Genomic DNA, 24,557 nt, shown 5'->3' on the forward strand with positions numbered 1-24,557 from the left:
CATTAATTGGCTCTAGTAGGGGTGTTCAAATCCATACCGATCTAAAATAAAACCGCAAACTGATCCAAAAAAACCGAAAATCGCAAAAAACCGAATATTTTTGGATGTGTTTGGATGTTGTTTTGAAAAAACCGCTATGATCGGATCGGATTTCGGATTGCGTTTTCAAAACCAAACCGAACCGCAAAAGTAAATTTTTATACTTATTTATTATTTTATTAGTATTATATATTGCACTAATATATTGCTTATTGGTATTTAATCTTATATATTGCATTAATTTAATCTATATTATTACTACTTCATCTATTTCAAATATAATCAATCATTTTTATTGTGTAATGTTAACTATTTTAATAAATTTGTGTCATATTTTGTATCAAACCTATTATTTTATTGTGTATGAGTAATATTAATATTAAAAAAAAAAAAATTACATGTTACACTTTGGATATCCAAAAACCGATCCAAATTAAACCGCATATATTTGGATCGGATCGGTTCGGATTTTTTTAACATAATCATCCAAACCGAACCGAACCGCACGTGATTTTTATTTTGGATCGATTGATTTTTAACCTCAAAACCGATCTAAACCGGACCGCGAACACCCCTAGGCTCTAGCATAACATTTCATTCTTTTGTGTTGACATTGGCTTCTTCCTATGGTACATGATGATACATGTACCACCCCATGTGGCAATACATCCTTTACACCCACATAAAATTCTGACATGAGGCAACCTGGACCCCACATAAATAGAAGATAAAGTGTGGTTGTGAGATGAACTTACAAAAATATCCCTAATACATAGAGTGTACAATAGGATGTAGGAATAAAGGGTGTGATGTAGCATTTTCCCAACATAAAAAAACTAGGATTTAAGGAAAAAGTGAGATTTTTTTTACTATTTCATGGGACACCCGACATCGTTTACTATTCATATCTTTTTAACAAACTCTCAAATATAACCCGTAGAAGTGAAACATATTAGCAGCAAAAACATGCTATTTAAGAGTAGAAAACAGAAATCATAGTCATCATGATTCAGTCTTAAAAACAAACTCTTAATTTTAATCCTATTTGGTTACGAATATTTCTGTCATGTTCAGTTCTTTCTTTTTTACATACTAAGTTTCAAATTCAGTGCAGATAAACAGTGCTGGATCGATTCAATGTGTGTGCATAACTTCTGAATCATCCAATTTTCACAAAGCTTTTTAAATGAATCGACGAGAATGTGGTTATTATGAACGGAAAGGCGTGCATAATTGGGGAAATCATTGTTACAACTTGAGGTCTAAAGATATTATTATTCTTTTAATTTCATGTTATCCGTTAGAGCAACCAACTCATTTTAGAGTCTAATATCAACGATTAATTTAAAAATTCATATCAAATCATGAATTTATTGCGGTAACCTATTTTTAGAGGATGAATTTGTTATATTAATAATCCTTGATATTCTTCTTTCAAAAAATAAAAATTTCCTTGATGCTCTGACTTTATACTTTTTTCTAAATCCTCAATTCCAAACTTATAATCATTAACTTCACCATCTAATTATCTATTAATAAAAAATAACCTCAGAAAAATATACACATACACAACATAACAAACATAAAAATAACAATGTAATAACATGGTTTGCACTCTTTCTCTTCTTCCTTTGTTTTTTCTCTTTCGAAAAATGGCTTTACCTTCAATAATATTTCTCTTCTTTTCTTTTATCTATGATTTTAGCAAAGGTTTAATCACACTACATGTTCAACTCAAAAGTAACAAAAATCTACGCAAATTGCATACTTTGTCGTATTAAATTCCTGCCTCCACTACACCTACGATCCAATGAACTCCACCCTGTCGGTGGTGTTACTAGAGTCCCCGCCAGCTCAAGGTGGTTGGATTTCATGGAGAATAAACTCAATCACCACATAATGGTTTGGGCGATTGAGTTTATTCGTCGTTAAATCTAATCAGCTGGAGTTGATGGGGCTGCTATGAAGACCATATCGAAAGGGAGGAGTTTGTTGGATCATAGGTTTAAAAGATGTGGGAATTTAGTACAGGAAGATCTATGTAGTTTAGGTATATTTTTGTAGAAATGGTATTGAAGATGAAACCATTTTTTTGTAGAAAATAGATATATGTTATATTGATATTTTGATGTTTGTTATGTGTGTGTGTCTTTTTTTTGTTTATTTAATAGACAGTTATGATGAGTTTGTGAAGTTAGTGATTATAAGGTTGGAATCGAAGGCAAAGCGAACATGAAATTAAAAGAACAATTGAAAAATTAAAAGAACAAATTAATAGAAGAATGATACCACTGAAACATTCGATATATAAAATTTGTTAGACAAATTAATGATATTAAGGTTATTTTATTTGTGGTATGGTTCAGCAACTACTCCGATTGAATTATTTGGGAGTGATGTGTATTTATCGTGTTAGTGGAACTTTGACAACAATAGATAATCTTGGTTAGTTAGAAACCTCAATTAAATACGCAAAGAAAAACATAATCACTCTTTTACATTTGGAATTAATTAGCACATAATTTTTCTAAATTTGTTCCTGTTTGGATTGACTTATGTATAGTTTATTTGGGCTTTATTTTATGACATCAGTGCTTGTAAGATTGTTTGGGATAGAATATCATAAGTGCTTACGAGCTGCCATATATATTGGGTGAATTTCAATTATTTGACAAGGAAGGAAACTATCACAAACTTTTGAATTAATAACATGAGATTGGCATTTTTCCATTTTGGAAAAATAAAAATCAATAGAAGATATTAAGTTATGAGTGACATTTGTGGGATAGTAAGAGAAAATTGGTGACATAGATTTTCTGGACCGGGATATATCTTGCTTATAAGTATTAACTATATTGGATTCACTATATCAGAAAAACTTGCAATTGCCAAAGTTGGAAGGCATGAACCATGATGCTAATTAAGAAGACCTTGAAGAGCAAGTTTCTAACAATATATTGTTCATACTTTGAGAATGATGTTTTACATAGTTTTGCTCTAGACCTGGGATCTTCCAATGTATCCTCCTTCATGATGTCAAAACTAGAGTAGCTTACCTTAATTGAAAACACAGCAGCACCAAAAAAACCATCAACATGCTTAACTGCCAAATTAAAATCCAAATCCGAAAACCAAGAGTTGGAGAGTTATTCCCTCCATTTCATGGTGGTATATTCTGAAATCAAGGTTTAAAAGTCTGACCAGTTGTAATTAAATACTATTATATTTTAATTTTAATATCTTATACCAAGCAAAATCTTAATATTAAACTAATTTTTTTTTATCAAAAACTAAGAATTAAATTTTATTAACAAGCTAGTTTTGCTATTTTAAAATATTTTTTCCCTTCTAGCAACCCAGTAACATAAATCTGAGTTTATCTTTAAGTACCCAATAGTAAAAATTAGCATATATTTAATATAAAGATTAAGCATACATTTCAGTTTCTGAATTAAAATATGACATGCTATGTAACTTTTTTCAAATTTATCTTTAAGTTTTTCGATGTTATTTACAATTTAAATAAAGGATAACATTTTTCGGTACTTCTTTTTATTAGGGGTTCAATTTTTAAGATTAGAATAAAGTCTTCAAATTATTTAAGACGATCATGGACATTATAGATAACAGAATAATTAATGTCGTATTAAATTTAAAAGCGATAAATAAAAACAAAATCTTCTTCCTCAAAAAATAAAAACAAAAAAGATAAACACATAAAAGTTAGGCAAATTTTTTTAAAAAACAAAAGTAAAAACATTCTTTTTTTTTTTTTTGGTAGATAGACGAAATGGCAAAACCATTATAAACTCACACACACAAGTGGAGGTACCGGGGTTCGAACCCCAATCATGGCATCCGGCCTAACAATTTCGGCATTTTGCCAGTTGAGCTAGGACTTCTGGAGTAAAAACATTCTTTTGAAAATTGTATATTCACTATTTTAAAAGTTTAAATTAAAAATATTCTTTTGAAAATTGTATATTCACTATTTTAAAAGTTTAAATTTTGGTTTTTACAATATAATACTCTTATTTTATTTCCCTTTTTAGTTCCTTAACAAACATTGATGTTTTTCTTATATAAAATAAAGGCTTAAATATGTATTTCATCCTTGTAATTAGGGGCCGTTTAAAAATTGGTCCATGTATTCGCTAATCCTTGCAAACTAGTCTTGCAATCATTAATCATTTAAAATTTCATCATTTGACCAACTTAATCACTGCCACACATAAAATTCCAATTCTGCCCTTAAGAAGATGACAAAATATTGAAGAAAGAATTGGAAACCTAGGGGTAAAATTGGAATTTCATGTGTAACAGTGATTGACACGTCATCAAATTCTTGACGTGGCAGTGATTAAGTGGGGAGAGGGACGAAATTTTAAATGATTAAACAATGCAGTGGTGAATTGTCAGGATTAGCGATTACAGGGACCAATTTTTAAACGACCCCTAATTGCAAGGATGAAATACATATTTAAGCCTAAAATAAATTGTGACACTTGTTTTTTTTTTTTTCTAAGACTGTTGACACTTATTAGCAAGCCCTAAAACTTAATAGCTGTGAAGCCCGGGTACGAGATACGATACTGCACCGATACGCCGATACGGAAAAATTTCAAAAATCAAGATACGATACGGCTGGGATACATTAATAAAAAAAAATTATATAATTAAATGTACAATATAATTATAACCATTTTTTTAATATGCAAATATATTAACAAACCCAAGAAACCAGACTCGTAGCACATTAATATAAATATAAATAATATTGACGATTAAGAGAGTGGTCATTAGTCAATTACATACGCAATATATACAAAAAGAGCACCATCAGTGCTATACATCAATGCTACACTATATTCAAAAGGAACTTGTTAGTGCTATAATATATCGATCCAAAAAAGAAGCATTATATCCAAAAAAAAAACATCAGTACTAAGAGTTAACACTAACAAGTAACTAACATTTACATCTCCTCTCCTCCATTCCCATCATCAAGATACAAATTAGCTTTCAAATCCGGTTCATCCAAAGACAACTCTGCTAACTCAATTCCAACACCATCAAGCGGTTCATGCGCATCTCCACCAATGTCCCACATTCTTGATTGTCCTTTCTTATATCCATCTTCTTTCCTTGACAAGAGTCGAAGATTAGTATGCACATAAACCAAATCTTCTACCCTTTTTGGATCCATTTTGTTTCTTTTCTAAGAATGGATAAAAGAGAAAGTACTCCAATTTCTCTCACAACATGAGGAAGAACAAGGTTGCACAAGAAGCTTTAAACCCTAATTTCTCGATGGTGGCCAAAGTGTGGTGTGGTGTGGTGTGGGTCGTACTGGCACCAAAGAAAGATAAAGGAAATATATATATATTATAGTAATATAATGTTTTTATTCTTATTTTTTACAAAAAAAAAAAAAAAAACAGAAATCAAAATAATATAAAAAACACAAGTATCCGTGCGTATTGAGACGTATCGGATAATTATTTTTTTTAAAAATAAAATTTAATATTTGGATACTCTCCGGATACATATTGGAAAGTATCGAGCAGGTATCAGTGCAGGATACGCAGGGGATACAGTACGTCATCCATTTTAAAGTATCCGGGCTTCATAGCTTAATAGTGATTCATGTACAGATGCATCATTTTAGACCCAATTGGATGCTTTTTCTCCATCATGTCATAAGCTTGGGTTAAATTTGTGATTTGGCCATTAATTGTCGGTTCTTTGCTTTAGCAATGAACCAAAGGATATAGTAGCATGTAATGAACAAGGCTGGAAGTTATTACTCGAATAAATCCCTTTCTTGCCTCTTTAACTCATTCCCATGTCTACTTTATATGAGTACTTTGATTATATATGCAAATTGTGTTTGAAGTTTTTTTTCTTTCTTTTTGATAGATAATATTTTGAAGCTCAAGCATTAGTGATGGCAATGGGTGCCCAATGGATAGGGTACTACAATGCCCGTCCCCATACCCGTATTTATAAAAAATACCCATACCCGTGCCCGTACCCTCGTGGGCAACAACTTTAGTCCCCTTCCCCATACCCTATGGATACTTAAGTGCCCATACCCGCACCCATTACCCACACTTTAACTATGAAAAAACAAAAACAAAAAAACATCACAAATGAAATAAGACTACGATCCCAATTTTTTTTTTTAAATTAACTCATAAAATAATATGAATCGTGGTATTTAATCAAATAGAAAACATCCGAAATATTCCTAAAAAATTATACACCGGCATGATGGAGTTGTTATTGTATTAAGCAGTTGTTTGGTTTAAGTTTAGGTTTAGGCTTAAATAGCTAAATAAATTAATTAATTATACATAAAAAATAAATAAATAATTTATGATATTATATAAATATGTATATGCGGGTCTACGGGTCTGGGCAGTATAGTACCCTTACCCGTGCCCATACCCATTTAATTTTATGGGTATTATCCGTATCCGTGCCCAGACCCATAAAAGCGGGGTTTTACCCTACCCACTGTGGGTATTTTTTGCGGATATCCATTGGATATGGGTCCAATTGCCGTCCCTATCAAGCATTGCGAATTTGGTGTTTTCGTGTATCTTGTCTTCGGTAAAGCTAAGGTTTAACCACATTCCACAATTGCAAGATCTCATAACACACTATATTACAGCATTTTACTGATTCATATGACGAAAAAAAAAACGTATATATTTAACTAAATCTCAATAACCATTCCTGCTAAGTAATGGAAGACATTACTTATATAAAAGCATCTTCAATACGGGTTCTTACTTAAGAATGATCACTTCGTGACCCCTATTGAAGGAAGAAAAAATGGATACCTATTAAGTGACATACCATTATATAAGGACTCCCTCTTACGGTCAACTAACAAGTCACGCGTTTAAAAGAAGTAATAAAAGATATATTAATTGGTCCTACTTGCAAAAAGAAGTAAAATTTTAAGAATTGGGTACCTATTAATAGTTGTTTTAAATATTATTTTATCTATTTGTTATCATTTTAAATAAAATGTAATTCATGCAAATTATTATTATTTTTTAACAAAGGAACGTAAAATTTGTAATGTTAATTTTTGTATTTTTAAATTATTAGAAAATATGGCAGAAATTTAATTCATACGAATAAATAATATTTTATAATTTAATTTTTCTTAGGGATTATAATTAAATATTATGAGGTAATTTATAATTTAATAAATAAATTACTTTTGCATAATGATGTAAAGGTAGTGGAACCTATTTAATTACTTTTCATTGGAGTCAATGTTAGTGTATTGTCATTGGAGTCATTGAGTCCTTAATAAGAATTTTTATTAAAAAATTATAAATAAATAAGGTGCACATGTGAAGTCCATTAAATAAGTCCCCATTAGTGTACCATCATTGTGGATACTCTAAGCCATTTCACAAACTATGTCTTAGATTGTGTAATCTTGACCTGGACCAATTCATAGGTCATCAATATGAAAGTTCTTAAAACTAATCCCACTGTATCGTTAGAGGTACATGAACCGTCAATACTTTCCTAAGGACCTAGGAGTCCTCCCAAAGGGTCTTAGAACCCTCCTAGAAGCCTCAGCGCCCTTCTGAAAGGCTCTAAGGCCTAGGGCGCGTCCTTCTAAGGGCGCCGCCTCTACCAGCTTCTAGAAGCCTCTAGAGCTCGGCAGATAGACTCAAGTACCCAGGGACGGATCTCTTCAGAGACCCCCAGGTGTCACTGCACCCCCAACATTTATATAAATAGCATATTAGCCATAACATTATAGTAAATTAATTGGTGTTCCAACGGTCATGTGGTTTTTGAAGAAAGTAAATGTGGCGTGTTCGAACCCCATGGCACCTTTTTTTTTTATATATTTTTTCAGCGAATTCTTCATATTTTACACAAAAAAATGGTCCTAGTGGGAATTGAACCGGCATCCCTCAAGTTACATTCATGAAATTGTACCATAACACCAATTTGCAATATTGAATATCTTTTGAAACGTTTTAGTAAATATTCTAAGACTATTTGGCACCCCCGAGAAATAAACTCAAGATCTGCCATTGCAAGTACCCTTATTACTTGGGGCTTAGGTCATAAGAGATAATACCCATAAAGAACTATAAATATCACCCTTGAGAGCCTTCTCAAGGCATGACCAATACAATACTGAACCCTAATATCGATTATTGTACTTTTGCAAGTACAACACAACATTTTCCAAGAAATAAAAAGGCATTTACTCTTATCAGCAGTGGAACTCCAAACAAAATCACAACAAATTTTTTCCGCTTCATCACATATTGAGACAAGAATCAAGGAAGATCGGGAAACATACCCTGATATGTTGATAACTACTCATTTCATTAGTATTTTTAGGTTAGATAAGTGGAATAAAAAGAAAGGAAAGCAAAGCTAAAAAGAAAGACTATAATCTATAGAATCAAGTTTTCGTATAGTCTAAAAGGATGAAGTCTGATAAGTGTGATGGAGGAGAGTTGTGAACCATAAGCTCCATAGCAGAATAAGCATCAAGTTTATCTAGAAAATTAGCATGATTATTTCAAACATAGAGGGAATGAGCAATGAAAGCAAGTTAGTCGAAGTTGAGAAAATCCTTGATATCTTGGGGTCAAAGTAGCATACCTGTGGTATCCATTCTTTGGGGGCCTTGAGAATATGAACACAATGGAGGAAATATGTGTAGGAGATAATAACTTGAAAGTCTAACTTCTTGGTCAATACTAACTCTCACTGAATGACATGAAGCTCAATGAGTGAGATACTAGATGTTCCCGTAATGTAACCTGTAAAACCTGACATTCATGACCCAGAAGGATAACGAAGTAAAGCACCAAATCTAACTATAATGGGGTCACCTAAATAGCTTCCATCAACATTAATAATGATTGAATTATGAATAGAAAAGTTCCATTGTACCAATATATCCTCAAGACTTGTGGTTGATGAATTAGAGAAACAATATCTGAGAGTGGTGGGGGGCAGACGGGGTAGGGGTGGGTTGCTCAAATTCGATAGAAGGAGAAAGCTAATATAACAACTAATTAAAAACATTGTACATTTCAAAAAAGAAAAGAATTGAAAGTTAAAACAAGTTGCGAACTTCCATGACAAGACGATAAGTAAAAACTGTAGTATCTAAAAATCAACCAGTTTCAGTTTCTCTAAGACCGCCACACCTCGACTGAAAAAATGTCTGCATTATGAAAAGTGAGACTTTGCTTAAGCCAAATGAGTATCTCTGGGTTAGAGAAAAACTCAACAAGATGAAGTTCAAAGCATACCATAAATGTGTTGAAACAGTACAAAATCTCTAATGCAATGAAGAAAAGATTTCTCATTAATTGTAATTTAGTGACATTGTAACAAAAGTTTTTTAACAATAACATTGTATACAAATTAAACTTTATATATTTAATTAAATTTCTCTTCCCAAAGAAAAAGGGAATAATAGTCATTTTAATATCTAAATATGTGTAACGAGTGGTCAGAATTTCAAAATAGCTCTTGATTATATAATTTGGGTTGGAGGGAGTGTACTTCCCAACAAAAAAAAAAAAAAAAACACAAAATATCAGTACGAAGAAAACCAACACGTGACAAAACCACCGATTATTCCAAACTTCCTCTGCATTTTCCGAACAACCAACCTAGTAGTTCTTTTGTTGTTATTTCATTGATTCCATTGTTTTCTTCTCTTACTTTGATTCCAATTCCCAAACTCTCGTTACCTTCGCCCTTTTCAACCTAAATGGCTTCGATGAGTTTCACCATGGATTCAGTTTCTGTGTTAAACCCTAAACTCAGTCTCAACCACACCCATCTCTCTCATTCTCCAAACTTTCATCCTTTACTCAAACATCGCCACACCACTTTCAAACTTTCCCTTCCTCGTTATGCCCTCAATCAACGCACCAAACCTTTAACCCTCGTTTTCGCTGCTTCTACGCCTCAACATGACTCTGTAAGTCCAAAAGGAACTAACTTCGTTCATTTTCTCAAATGGGGTTCTTCCTTTTTGTTAAATTCAATGCATAAATCATTGCTCAATCAATGTATGTATGTTCCAAATTTCAATTTTCAATTAAATTTATTATATAGATAGATGGAGGGGAGGAAAAAAGAGAGAAATTTTCCACAGTATTTGTGGGATATAGTTAGGAAGATAGATAGTAGTTAGTTAGAATCATTTGATGTTGTTGAATTTGCTAATGTGGATTTTGAACTGTATAGGATCATGGTGAAATTGAGGTAGAGAAGGGGAATGATGTTAGTTCTGAGGAGGAATCACAGGAAGCATGGAAGCAGGCTTTGGATACATTCAAGGAACAAGCTTTGAAGCTACAAGGGGTTTCTCAGGAGGCTTATGAAGTGTATTCTAAGAAGGCCATTGTGGTTTTGCAAGATACTTCAGAACAGTTGAAGATACAGGCTGATAAGGCAAGGCATGATTTGAGTGTTGTGGCGAAGGAAATCACCGAAGAAGGAAAAGAGTATTTCTCTTCTGCTGCTGAGAATTCACCTGAGGTGAAGGAAATTGTGGAAACTTTTACTTCCCCAGATGATGATCTCAGCAAAGTTTCTGGAGTTCGGGACTTTTATGTTGGTATACCCTATGGTATGTATTTATGGCTGTTGTATGGTTAATAAATTTTTAAATGGGAATCTATTTTCATGAATTGTGGCTGGAGTATTTGCCTAAATAATGCAGAAACTGTTAAGATGCATTTGAATATAGTAAGGATTAAATTGGAGTTGTGGTTATGCACTAACGCAACAATCATTAATATTGCGGAAAGTTGTGAATAAATGTGGCTGCAGTTGTGGTTATGATGCAGTTGCAGAAACCTTCCAAATAATGATATGGCAGCCACAACTGCAGTCATCGACCGTAAATTGAAACCACGGACTAGATTATTTATTGATGTTGTTGGCTAAAATCTTGTGGCGGCGGACTTGCAAAACTAAGGAACCGATGTTAGATTCTCTATTGACACATTTAGGCCAAGTCCCTATTAATAGGTTGAGGACGATAGATGACTTGGTCATCTTTACATGTTGGGAGGTATTGCTCCTACTAATGGGGATCGCGATTTATGCATGATAAGGATTAGCCTTTTGCAGGACTTAAATATGCTGGTAAGAATTGATGTTAACTTATTGATGAAAGTTATCCTCTAATGGAGGTAAAGTCCTTGTCATTGTTATCAATGGCAGATGATAGATTATGGTAGCTGCCAAAAATTTATCATATAAATATGCCATTGTGGCCTATGGCAGATAGTATAGGCATGATGGTTGACAGAATCAACCATGGCATGACGCCATGGCAGCAATTTGGCAACACCGGTCCTTATAAGGAGTAAGGACTGATGTTGTGGGTGTCTTTCTGGGTGTTGGGCTGGTGTAACAGGGCTCGTGGTAATAAAAGTTACAATATTCCTTGTTGAATTGTACGTGCTTTTGGTTTATAAGTTCTATGTGTTGTAAAAAATTTAAATTTAAATACTTTATATTTACTGTTGTTAAATTGTTACTTTAGCTAAAGTTGTGAATTTGTTATTTATGAGCTGTATATTACCTTGTTTTGCATTTTCGTTGCAAGTTTAAACAATTGTTTGTTGTGATTTAAATGTTATTGTTGTTATTTATATTGTGTGTGAGATAGAGTGTGTGCGCGTGTAATTTTGCATTTCAAGCATGATTTTATGATCAGTGTTATGATGTATCACATGATTTATGTTTGTCGCTCACAGTGCCAATCATATGTAGGATATCGATTTTGACTACCATAATATGGCCTGCTCATTTAACGCTTTATCAGTATCGTACAGATGTCATCTCATAAAATGATTTAGTAAACATATATAAATATTAATGTATGACTTTACTATGCTGACTGGAAAGATCTTGTTGCCCTTTTCCCCTCCCATATATCCACTTTAATATTCATGTGATATTATCTGATATTCCTATTACTTTGCAGGTTTGTTACTATCTGCGGGTGGCTTCCTTTCCTTTATGATAACAGGAAGCATTGCAGCAATAAGGTTTGGGGTGATTTTAGGTGGTGTCCTATTGGCTTTAAGCATTTCAAGTCTGAAATCATATAAAAAGGGGCAGCCCTCATCTCTAGCTTTGAAGGGCCAGACAGGTAAAGATCATATGATATGTAACCAAAAAATCTGAATATGTTTTTTTAAAAAATTCTAAATAGGGTTATATGAATATGAAAACTAAATTTTCGTCCCCTAAATATGACGCCAAGATTGTCAAAAATGAATTCTCCCACCCAAGATTAGAAGGGGAGAGAAAACATTTAAATCCAGGAATTGGAAGACCCTACTAAAATTACAAATTTGCGTATCACCACCTTTGAATCACAATAAACAATTAATTGGACTTAAATAGGTTGTATACGAACTCATAAGTCTCAAGGCCACATCTTAGCTTAAAAGTTACGAGTTAACAACTCTAAATAGAGAAAATATAAGTGAAGACTGGAAAAATAGAGGATGAGAGTCAGCCCACAGTCCCATGAAATAGAAGCCCATTAAGTAACTGGAAGAGGGGTTGAGAACCAGCCCCAGACCCAAGATTCTGGTGCTCTGTGATTGAAACCGAGAGACAGTAACCAGCACTCCAATTGCGAGAGGAACAGACTGAAACTTCGGAAATGCAAGATCGAAACAGACCGACAAATAGGATCTAGTCTGCAACTAGAGTGGGGTTGGACTGATGTGAAGAAGGTCGTGTGAGGAAGTGAATGAGGGATTGAGTTTGGCAAAGATTTGGTTGGGGAGGAAGGTTGTGAGATTAGGTCAAATTGGGCATGGAATTTACAGGTCGCCCACTAGACCCGCAGTAAAGGTGTGGGCATCCGAATTGCAGAAGCCTGCCAATCGCCTAAGTTTTTGAGGTCATCCTACACCAATCACACCAAGATATGAATTTTGGTGTGCATAGGATTGGTCAATAGTATTGAACTGTAGGATATCATGCAATCATACTGACTTTAATTGCAATTTTGACAATAATGTCAATGCATCCAATTATCATTGGTTATTTGGTTTAATTATAAAATATCTGTAAATGTTACAAATATTTTTGCATTTATTTTATGCCAATTAGGTGGTTTATATTTTTCTTCAAAAATCATCTTGTCAAGGTCAGATTGATTTAGTGGGTTTGGTCAATCTCAAATTGTTTTTACTTTTCAATCACTTTTTCCTTAAAAGAAATCGTAAAAGTATGGGTTGGAATGGTAGCTTGAACTTGGTTCATGAAAATGTTGCATATTTTAGGGTATAAATTTTGTTTTTATATAATATTGGTGCCTTTTATCTGCTTTAATTTGTCTTTTGTTAAAAAAGCTTAAATACTCGACAAATTGTGATCAAGTATGATATAATCAGAGAAAAAAAAAGTGTTATTTAGATTCCATTGATACTTATATGTGCCTTTTATCCAGCTCCCTAAACAGCATCAACTATTTTGTAATTGATTTTTAGTTTTCTTTTTTCCAAATATGCATGTTTGTCCATCGCAAAGCTGATTTAAATTACTTGTTGGACTTGCAGCTATAGCAGGTATCTTGTTTCTGCGTGAGATCAGCGTATTAGGCAGAGTAAGATATTGTTTATATTAAATGTTTGTCAAAAATGTAATTTTTTATGCTCATAACAATGCTATATGTTTCAAACTTCTGATAATTGCTTGTTCTGTTTTCCTTTTCCCAGGGATCAACTTATTTCACTGCTTTGATCAGGTTCTTGAAACTTCATTACTATACTTACATATAACTTTATCTTCATTTTGAAGTTATTATTACTCTAGCATTTTTGTTTTCCATGCTAACCTTTACCAATAATCTCAACCACTTGATGCTGTTTCATGTTTAAGTCTAACTTCAATGTTAAATGAAAATAACCTGTTTACTGTTTAAGTCAAATTTCAACAGTATTGGATTAAAATTATAATTTATCAGTGTTGTAAACGGTGATTTCCTGCTTGACATTGCGTTTGGGCTGACAAATAATTGCTAGTTGGAAATTTAGAATGTTAAAAAATTAAATTTTTCAAAAGTTTATAAAACAGTGGATTTTGCAAAAGACTCAACAGAAAACTTAGCTAGCATTAGCTTTTTATTCAATGTGCAGAAATGCAGGTTGAAAATTGAATGCCATTTGGCTCATTCTCATTCTTTTGTTCAATTCTATGATCTTTCACAATACTTAATTATTTTGCTGTATAACAACTTTGTTTGGCATTTGCAGTGGTGCGGTAGCGGCATTTTATGTCTATAGACTGGTTTTAGAAGGTAAACCACAAAAAGGTTCAAACTTTGAAGGTGAAGCAGGAAACTAGTTCAGTGATAAGGTTAGCCTATTCATCTTTTATAGATATATCATATTTTTGTCCAAATAAAGTTCAGTTGAACATTCAAGAAAAAGATCGTCTTTTCAACATACACACTTCTTTTTGCAACATGAATGTAATTGTTTTCTATTTGCCGTTCAGTGTTGAATCGAAGATCTTCGTGAAGATCAGATAAAAAGACCAAAGATCTGCATGAAGACTGTCATAGTAAATTTTTGGTGATTATTTATTTCTTTGGTATTCACAGGCCGGGTCGTCATGACTCGTTGCTGATGGTTAGGATTAGTGGTTCATGGGTGGAAAAATCGAGCCTGGAAAATCATGATATTGCTTTAGAAGTACTCTAGTGTATTATTATGATGATTTATGAATGAACTACATTTTGGGTGAGATATTATGAACGGGTTTTATTTATTTTTGAAAATTAGTAGCTCCTTGCATTCTTCACTCCATAAGAAAGTAAATTTCACAATTTACATTTGCTTAGTTGAACAAAGTTGAGTATTTGACAAATCATATTCATTTTGCAATATCATGTATTGTAAAATTACTATGATTGGACTAGTGATGAGCTTTTATGGAGTTGGAGCTATCACCACATATACACTATGGAGAGCAACTTTACCCACCCCGCGTTTTTAAAAACTGCAAATGATTTAAAAAATATACACTCGGTTGGAAGAAGAAAAAAAAGTCGAATTTTAGTTTGGAAATATACATTCAGATAGGATTTTATTTAAAAAAAAAATTCTGGATGTGTGTACTTTCAAAGTGCTTTTGGGGTTGGGGAGTGGAAAAAGTTCCTCAAGGAACTACAAGAGACTAGTCCCCCAGGACCATTGGTTAAGCTGAAAAAAATTAATCTAAACCATCTTATCCAAGTGTTCATGGAGGAAGTTAAGAGATTTTGTGTTAAGTATCAATCAAAGATAAATTTCTCATTCTCGCCATGGAGTAGTTGTACACAAGACCTATTTTTGAACGGGAACAATCATTTTGAATTCATGACCATGCTTGGATGTTGATTCTATCTGCTCTCACTTTCATATACCTTTTGCAGTTGCAGATTGCATCTCGTTCGATCAAAATTAGACAGTTCACATTTCAACCGAGTCGTCTAAAAAGGAAACTGCCTTAAATCCAAATCCCTTTCAACATGTGCTACCTCTCAATATCTGTTTAATGAGTCACCATCCTCTACCACTGATTTTCACCACTACTTGTATAGTTGTATACAGTATACCTTACATCACGACCACTACCAACCCACCACGATCATTGTTATAGTTTTTTGAAACCCTTCACCATGATCACCAATTGAATATAGTTCATTCCATTGCCATGGTTTTAACTTTTATTAGGCCCTTGAAAGCATACATTTTCATCATTAACTTGCATTATGGTATCCATTTCAATAAAGCCAGTCAGCTAAAAAATATTAATATATTTTTCACATTTTCAAATACTTTAGCTCCATTAATTCTTCAATATATCATCCCCAGGTGAAGAATGAGTAGATACTAAAAAATTAAAAATAAATGCCTTTTAACCCGGAAAAGAATTGATAAGTTTGGAGGAATGATAAAATATGTGTAATCAAAATCATATGAAAAAAGTAATTGTGATAATTTAAAAATATATATATAAGGAAAGATAAAAAAAAAATGAATAGTTGTGTTTCGTCTTTTAGTATACCTCATTAGCTATAGATGCAAGTATGTTCTACACTCGCCTCGAAAATAAAGATCTTGTATATCAAAGAACATCTGACATAAATTTATGCTACGATTCTCTTTTAGTATGAGATGATCTTTTAACCATCCATAGGTAAACAAAAGTTTCAACCCAAATTAACAATTAAAACTATCATCTCATAATAGAGGACCGTATTTTTCCTTTCTTGTACCACTAATAAGCGTGTCTAAATACAAAAGATATGTGGTTGTGTTCAACCAAGCCTAGCTCAAAGAAGAAACCCTAGCTACCTATCTTTCTCAACCTTCCTTTCTTCTTCATCCATCAACCTTCCTTTCTTCTTCATCCATCGCATGGTTTGGAATCGTCGTCTAGTTGTTTTGTTTTGTTTGTTTAGTTCAAATTGTCGGATTAAGTTTGATCCATACTTGAACTTCAACATTATAGATCTAAAGACATGAATATTCTTGTCATTTTCATTTGTAGATATTTTACCATTTTATCCTCTTAACTTCGGCACTGTCAATTTATTTGTAGATTCGTCATTTTCAATTTTAGAGATTGAATTTGTTTTATTTTTTAAATAATCTACCAATTTAAATGAATGAATATATTTTAGTCAAGAAAACAGCTGCAAAATTATCAAACAACTTTAACTTTATTTCTTAAACTATATATTTTCATTTTTTATTTTATAATACCTTGAAGTAGTAAAAGAATTGGACCAGACTCTATTTAAGTAGTGTCCCCGCTTGTACAGATATAGTGCAACTTGAAAAGCCAAATTAGGAGTGATAAAGGGGACATAAATTTCATATAGATACCGTTACTACGTCAAAAAAAAATAAAAATCAGAAGGAAAATAAGGATAATTTCACCATCACATTGTTGAGATTTACAAGAGGTAAATACCTAAAGAAACAAAGCACCAGCATCTTTGTTCAGATTGATCTAAGATTGATCTAAGTTAAAGACTATTATTCTCCTCAGGAAAAAAAGAAAAAAGAAAAAAGAAAAAAAAACAACATAAAAAGATTAACAAGACCTCCTAAATATCATGATGAACTTGATTAGGATTAGGAATAATAAGAGGTTGATTATCCAAAGGCATGTATTGAGCCATAATTGCACGTATCTCAGTGTCCATATATCTCTGCACAAAATAAACAAACAATTTCAGGAGGGCAGTAAGTAAATATGTAATGTCGGTGGTGACGAGACTCTTCAATAAATGTCATTTTAGTTCATTTATAATCTCAACTATTCAACTCAAGGGTGTTTGGATGGCATGGTTCTCTTCCAGATAAAAGAGTTCTTAATTTTAAACCATGAGAATGAAGCGGCGTAAAACTTTTCAGGAATAGTTTTGCCGCTCATGTGATCCTACGTGAGTCGTAATTAATTTATTCTTTAATATCAAAGTATTCTCAACTATTCTTTGCTTTCTCAATGTGGCATTGGTATTGATATATTGTCAAAAGAAAAAAACGTCAAGTCTGCAATAATCATACCTGGATTCTGTACTTGTAAAATGCATATCCTCCAGAAAGTGTAACAACCATCACAAGGATAATCATCCAAATACTCACTACCGAAGAAGTATATTTACCTGCATTTATAATATACCAAATGAGTGAAAATTTAAATAAATTATTTCATATCTCAATAGCTATGCAAAAACATCTAATAGATAATGAGAAAAGTATTTTTTATTTGTTTTTTAAAGGAGATAATTAGAAAAGCTGAAGTGAAAGATGTCAAAACCTTAGAGATTGTACACAGATAAATAGAATCACAAACCTTAGTAGCATGCAAAGAGTATCTATGACACAATCAAGAAAATAATAGACCTAGAGTTTGGAACGAAAAATACTCTAGATATAACCTGACAAGCTTCTCCAAAAGGAAAAACCTGACACTACAAAAGCAGAAAAGGGAATGCCAATGTAGCATGAGGGAAAAAATTAAAGTCGTGTTTACCTTATGAGTCATCAATTGATTCAAATGTTTATAGAAAAACTACCAAGTCCACACAACAGTTTTGGATAGTGTTTTAAAAACCAGAATGGTCATTGGATCGGAGAGGATGCTAATTCACAGTTCAATGGTTTGAATAGTTAAATTGTAGTTGAATATGTGATAGCTAAATACATTTTTAACAGTAATATATTAAGAAATTATTGTAAATCAAAACTAATGTAAATTGATATTATTATATGTCTTGTAGGATAAAGAATTGAGAATAAAATGATAAATAATAAATATTCATGAATATGAATATTTGCAACTTGTCATTAGACCATTATTTGGCTAATCAATATACACTATTGAAATTAAAAATTAAAGTCACCAATAAATTTGAAAAAAGACTAATCTAAATTGGTTCTTATGACTGGTTTTGTACTGGTTCGTGAGAAGCTTCTGGTGGGGACTGCTTCGTCCTTTTTAGATCTATCAATTTTCTAGGTTAAATGAGCTTAACACGTAAGCGGTTTGACAGTTTAAACCAACCGGTCTGGAGTGCTTTTCACAACATTGGTTTTAGGAGTGGCATAGAAAGAGAGAAAAATCTAAGAGACTCACCAATACACGTGTCATTTTCTCGTGAGTAGAGCAAACCGCTATTGCACTTGCACTCATAACTCCCAAAGGTATTTTTGCATTTGCATTGTGGACACTGGCAAGCCGACTTTTCTTTGCATTCATCAATATCTGCAACATAGTGAGTATACGAAATATATTAAAGCAGTATACTTCTAGAATAGATAATAGCGAGTTTAATTTTATGCAACCATTATGCACTAGTTCACCAAGAGAAGTAACTCTTGCTGATGTGTGTTTGTCATTCACTGGATTCTACAAAAACAGCCAAAAATGGGAGAGTAGGTAACCTTCACATGACCGGACTCCGTCACCTCTGAACCCTGACGGGCACTCGCAACCTTTTCTATAGTCATCCTGCATTATCAATTAAGAAACAAGAAACAAAATGACAATTCATATCTATCATATTGATCTTACGTCCACTACTTGTAACTTAAATAATGTACAAAACGATGAAAAAGATAGCTTACATGGCAAGCAGAGTAAAGCCTTCCACCATGGGATGCTTTCCAACAACCTCCATTGTTGAATTCGCAGCTTAAGGTTCCTGAAGCTGTTAAGAAATTCAAATTCTCAATGAAAATCAAACAAAGGACATCGTAAACTCCTTAACGCAAAAACTACAAGGATAAGAAAGTAATAAGGAAGAATGAGAGAAATCAAAAGCGGATGAGAAACAAAAGAGGAAGAACTTTTCACCCCAAGCACCAATTTTGGTAGTTGAAAAGCTAATTAGTCTTGTGAAACCTATATGTTTTCTGTTCGCACTATTTTATTTTTTTTGGTACAAATGGATTCTAAAAATATAGAATCTAGAATGGAGAACGGAGCACTTTATCTGAATTCAAAATGGCCATTTACCTTCACAGTGAGTATATCCATCGCCAACAAACTTAATATTGTTTACAACAGGGCATACACATACTCTTCCTCGGAAAGTGTCCTATAATTAGGAAAAACACATGCATATAGTCAAAATCAAAATAACCAAAAATGTAATACAGTTTTCACTTTTCACAATAATGTGCCTGACAAGGTTCGGTAAACCTAATACCCTGCATGCAGTAATATTAGATGATTTTTCCTTCCAACAACCACCATTGTTTTCCAAACACTCGTTTGTTTCCATGTCTGCAAATAATAATCAGTACAAACATTAGCTTCTGAACAAGATTAAATATCAATGAAGGAAGCACAGGTTGGTTTTCTAAAAAGAAGGGGAAAGAAAAAGGTGTTCATAGAACTGTTTATTACACAATACAAATTACCAAAATTTGAAATAAAAAAGTTAAGGAAATGAAGACCTGGAGTTAAGCAAATTGATGGTTCAGTGGTCTCTTGGAAACCTGCACACATTGCCTTGAGAACCGCTGGTCTTGACAACTTACCTAAAAGCAGTCGAAAACTTCAATCATAAAATTCAATACAACTAAATAACGGTCTAGATATCTTCTACAAAAGCTGTCTCATACCTCTGTACTGTCTGTTGTTTATAACAAGAGTAGGCAGTATAGTAACATCACCACGAGACTCTTTGCCAATCTGAAATCAAAGTTGGAAAATGCAATACAATCATGAAACAACATAATGGTCGAATAAGTGGACATGAATATCATAAAAAACGTTTTCATTTTAGATAACCAACCTGTGCTTCCTGTTCGGCTTTGAGAACAGGGTTTTCAACATCGGCAAGAGGATCTCCAACACAGTCTTTAATCTTCTTCAGATCAACACCTGCAAAGTAAATGGCACAAAAGAGGGGGGGAAGAGAGGGACAAACATATATTTTCTTAGAATGATGTGATAAACAATTTTTCTATGAACATCTTAGAAAATAAAAGGTAAGTTAATTAAGTAGAGGCACAAACTGCTGAACCTACCAAGAGATTTAATAACTTCATCCGAGCATTCTTCTGTGTATTTTTTCTCTTTCATGGGGCAACGGATTGAAAAGTCGGTCACATAATCCCACCATTGCCAAGGTCTTCCACTTTCATTCGCCACTTTAAAGAAGCAAGCTTGACGTAAGTTCTGAACAACAACATCTTTGCCATCATACCCTTTATTGAAATCTTGCTCAGGGTCCGGAGCACAGTACCGCCCGTGGTTTATACACTGAGACTTGCATCGTCTGCTTAATAAAAATTCTTTAGGGCAATACCAAGTTATATAGTGCGGGGTAAATTGAGTGAACCCCTTCTTCTCAAGTAGCTGAGCTGCTCCTTTAAAGCTCTTCACAAAATTAATTTGATTATCACACTTTGGCCCACATTCGTCGTTGCTATTTGTCCATAATTCATACTCAACCCTGTCATCAGGATGTGGAAGAGCCTCTCGCCAATCAAGATTTATGTGCACCATCTCCCCGTCTGAGAGAGCCTTCTTGATTCTATCCCCCAAGGATTTGCTGATAAGAGCAGAAGGAATATTAATCTTTTCTATATAATCATCGTTTACAACATTCCCTTCTTCAGGAGTGTCCATCGTGATTAGTGTTTCTTCTCTGTCATCAGCTACAAGAATAGCTGCTGCTCCACCATTTTGTGCATTCCACGCCTTCAAAGTGAAGTAGCAATCTGCCAAAATCAACAGGGAATAAATTTAAAAATTTGAGTCACTCTTTTGTTGTTCTGTTCCTAACAACCTATGCATCGATATGATAAGTATGACACCATATACAATCTAGAGATGGAATATGTAATCAAACCAGAAAACATGTTTTTATTTTTATTTTTTTAGTATGGTTCTGCTACAATAATGTAACTGTTATTTCAACTCCCACCATCCATACCCAATTAATAAACTTCACTTAAACCCAAAGAAAATTGAAACTACGCATCCTTAACCTGAATTAGGAAACATCAATAAAATCTTAAGCAACGACTTCCAGTGAACTGATTACATGCATGTTTGAATTTACGGTTAGTTTTGCAGAATTGTGATATTTCATCGTGCCATTGGCAAAAGCTATACTTTGGAACTTCAACAAAAACATGGTGGCACCGTGAATTCGTCAAACTCACCATGATTCCAAACATGCGTGACATCGTTTTGGAAAGTCCTACTAGAATACTCGAAAATTAGTATAAAAACTGACATTCAGTTATTAGAATGTGTAATCCCAACTTTCAATGTCACTATATAAGTAGCACCAAAAAAAAATACTATAACCATTCCAAATTTCCAATGCCTAACATATTCACAATACCACAATCAAAATATAGCAAGGAGCTTGATATAATGGCTCACTACAAGTTTACTTCTTTTCCTATGAATTCCATGTCATGCAAGTAAAAACAACCACAAAAATCTTACATAGATTAAGAAAATCAATAAATGAATGAAATAATTTTACAAAATTGCCCCTATGTTGGTTATTATCAATGGTCATAAATGCATATTGAGATTTAATGAGTAAAAAGTAAGGTACACAATATTATCTAGGGAATTAAGTTGGAATAAATTAATTAAAGTTCCATTGAAAAGTAAAACTAGCTTATTTTGAGACAAATTTCTTTTGCTAAAGTGACACTCTGTGCAAAACATTGACTTTTTTTTTTTTTACATTTATGTGAGATTCACACGTTTGAACTTTGAATTCAAACAACTACTGCGATCATGCCAATATCCCATTCAATCATAACATGCACTAAGAGTTTTAAAGAACCAATAAAAATCTCACCTCCACGATCAACAAGAACAAAGGTGGGAAAATTTCCAGGCATGGAATGAAACGAAGCACTGAAATCAGTAAAATTCTTGCATCCTTTCTGATTCACATTAGGATACACAACAGAACCAACCAATGTTCCACCATACTGAGGCACCCCAAAATTTCCAATGGCACATTCATAACTACCCTTCAACGATTTTGGAGAAGTGATTCTCAAACTATTCTTCTCCACTAAAAACCTACCAAAACAACACTCCAAAAACAAAACCAAAACACACAACAACAAAGGATTCAACTTAATGATCATTGTGTTGTCGTGTTACAGAACAAAACTGAAATTTGAACTGTAATTAATGCAGGTTAGTTTGGATGAAGAAAAGGAAGGTGACCCAGATGAGGAAATTGAAGATTGAGGCCAAAAATAGAAGCTTTTTGGGAGGAAGAAGGTTCAAGGTTATGTGGGTCAAAAGAGAAGAGTGATGCGTGAGAAAGGAAAAAGCATCGAAATCTTAAAGGTGTCGAAATAATGAAGCGAAACGTGTTTGTTAAGTTCAACTGTACTTGAAATTTTCGCCCAAGAATAAAACAAACTATAGAACAATATATATATATATATATATATATATATATAATTATATTTAACATCTCAATTTTTTTTCAATTTTAAATTAAATCTTTAATCTACATCATAAATCATAATCATAGGAAATTTAAAACCTAACTATCTATTTTAGTTTTTCGTTCTTGGAAAGAAAAACTAGCTATTTTAGTTGAATTTGTTTTGTTAAACTTACAATTTCTTTTGAAGGATTTGTTAAACTTACAATTGTTTTCAAATTTAAAAAAAGATTTAAATTAAATATTTTTTAAATAAGATTTAAATTAGATATTAAAATAACATATTTAAAGGTAAAAGGTAAAAAAATTACTAGTCAAAATAACATTATTTTATTTATGATAAGGGAGAAAATGATTTTGGAGGTACACTGGCAACTAGAAAATAAATTAAAATATTTTAAAATTATCAAGCCATGTCAAAAAAGTAAAGTTATATATACGTATTTTTTATCCTAACTTAACTTAAAGTTGTTGACTAGTGATCGTAATCGTAATTTTTAAAATTAGATTGGTTGATCGGATTGGGTTAACTGAAAATCAGACCTATCATCGATTCAATAAATAAATTAGATAGATTGTGTCAATAAAATGGGTATCTTTGGTTGGATGTATTGTAATCCTCCCGATTCAATCTGGTTCAATATATGATATTTTTGTATTTTATTTTAATAAAGATTAATAAGTAATTTTGTAGACAATCTCGAGTTCGTGACACATGAAGTTAAGTAGATATACTATATTGTTATTGCCACTAGGCCAAGTTTTTCTTCGTTTCTTTAATAGACAATAATTTTCATGAGGTTTAGCTTTCACCGTGATAAAATTATGATTCTCTAGATTAAAGAATAAAGAGGACCTCCTAAGAATAGAGAGATAAAGAAGAGATTTGATTAATTTTAATGATGATTATAATAGAGAAGGTACAAGATCTTATATAGTCCATAATGTTCTAGATTCTCAAACAAACTAATGAGCGTCAATCATCTAGAACTAATTAGTCACTCCTTATTTTTTTTTTTGAGTAATCACTAATTATTAATAACAACACAGTCATTTCAATTTTAATGATGATCCTTTTGGGCTGGATCATTGCTCTCTTGGGCCTCATAGTTGTTGCTTTATTATGCTAGTGACTATGCTCATAACACACACACACCCCCTTTAGTTTTCTCAGAAACAATAACCTCCCCTCAGTTTAATGGTATTTCATTCAGTCTTTGTTACCTCGTCTCGTAACATCAAGTGTGTTAGCCTAGGCCTCCTTCCTCAAGTTCGAAATATCAAATGTGCAATCAAACCACGCTCACAACAAAACATTGCTCATAATATGATATTTTGATACAATACATTTGGTCAACACATCTGAAACAAAAAAAACAAAAAAAAAAGATGAGTTTGCCTCATCCGACTTCTGAGGTTTGTAACATCTACATAGACAAATTGACTAATTTGAGCCACTATGGAGCTTTATAAACCGATCATTCTTTATTTTTTTATTTAGAGGATGGTATTAGAG

The 24,557-nt window shown here is 32.8% G+C and overlaps 2 protein-coding genes across 2 annotated transcripts; one reads left to right on the plus strand and one right to left on the minus strand.

Annotated features, from left to right (window-relative positions):
* The first annotated feature begins 9,666 nt into the window (after positions 1-9,666).
* Positions 9,667-14,878, plus strand: LOC11433138 (protein FATTY ACID EXPORT 3, chloroplastic). The gene is made up of 7 exons (XM_003623582.4): positions 9,667-10,036; positions 10,306-10,690; positions 12,059-12,226; positions 13,653-13,699; positions 13,812-13,840; positions 14,349-14,451; positions 14,593-14,878. Exons 1-6 carry the CDS (start codon positions 9,824-9,826, stop codon positions 14,437-14,439), a joined length of 933 nt encoding a protein of 310 aa, XP_003623630.2. The 5' UTR covers positions 9,667-9,823; the 3' UTR covers positions 14,440-14,451; positions 14,593-14,878.
* A 2,102-nt stretch (positions 14,879-16,980) lies between these two features.
* LOC11427260 (vacuolar-sorting receptor 1) lies at positions 16,981-22,996 on the minus strand. The gene is made up of 12 exons (XM_003623583.4): positions 22,433-22,996; positions 20,631-21,326; positions 20,396-20,484; positions 20,223-20,292; positions 20,055-20,138; positions 19,805-19,881; positions 19,612-19,693; positions 19,221-19,303; positions 19,038-19,104; positions 18,730-18,858; positions 17,658-17,755; positions 16,981-17,299 (listed from the first exon to the last, which is right to left on the minus strand). Exons 1-12 carry the CDS (start codon positions 22,728-22,730, stop codon positions 17,195-17,197), a joined length of 1,878 nt encoding a protein of 625 aa, XP_003623631.1. The 5' UTR covers positions 22,731-22,996; the 3' UTR covers positions 16,981-17,194.
* Positions 22,997-24,557: the final 1,561 nt, after the last annotated feature.

This window comes from Medicago truncatula, chromosome 7, assembly GCF_003473485.1.
Source record: "Medicago truncatula cultivar Jemalong A17 chromosome 7, MtrunA17r5.0-ANR, whole genome shotgun sequence".
In the NCBI taxonomy this organism is placed as follows: domain Eukaryota; kingdom Viridiplantae; phylum Streptophyta; class Magnoliopsida; order Fabales; family Fabaceae; genus Medicago; species Medicago truncatula.

Bases quoted from the DNA above. Each gene is read 5' to 3' on its own strand.
- LOC11427260 (XM_003623583.4), bottom strand. From the start codon at position 22,730: ATGATCATTAAGTTGAATCCTTTGTTGTTGTGTGTTTTGGTTTTGTTT. The intron at 19,304-19,611 runs GTAAATGGCCAT...ATTTCTTAACAG, and splicing joins TGGATATACTCACTGTGAAG to CTTCAGGAACCTTAAGCTGC. The intron at 18,859-19,037 runs GTTACCTACTCT...ACTATGTTGCAG, and splicing joins CGGAGTCCGGTCATGTGAAG to ATATTGATGAATGCAAAGAA.
- LOC11433138 (XM_003623582.4), top strand. From the start codon at position 9,824: ATGGCTTCGATGAGTTTCACCATGGATTCAGTTTCTGTGTTAAACCCT. The intron at 10,691-12,058 runs GTATGTATTTAT...ATTACTTTGCAG, and splicing joins TTATGTTGGTATACCCTATG to GTTTGTTACTATCTGCGGGT. The intron at 13,841-14,348 runs GTTCTTGAAACT...TGGCATTTGCAG, and splicing joins TATTTCACTGCTTTGATCAG to TGGTGCGGTAGCGGCATTTT.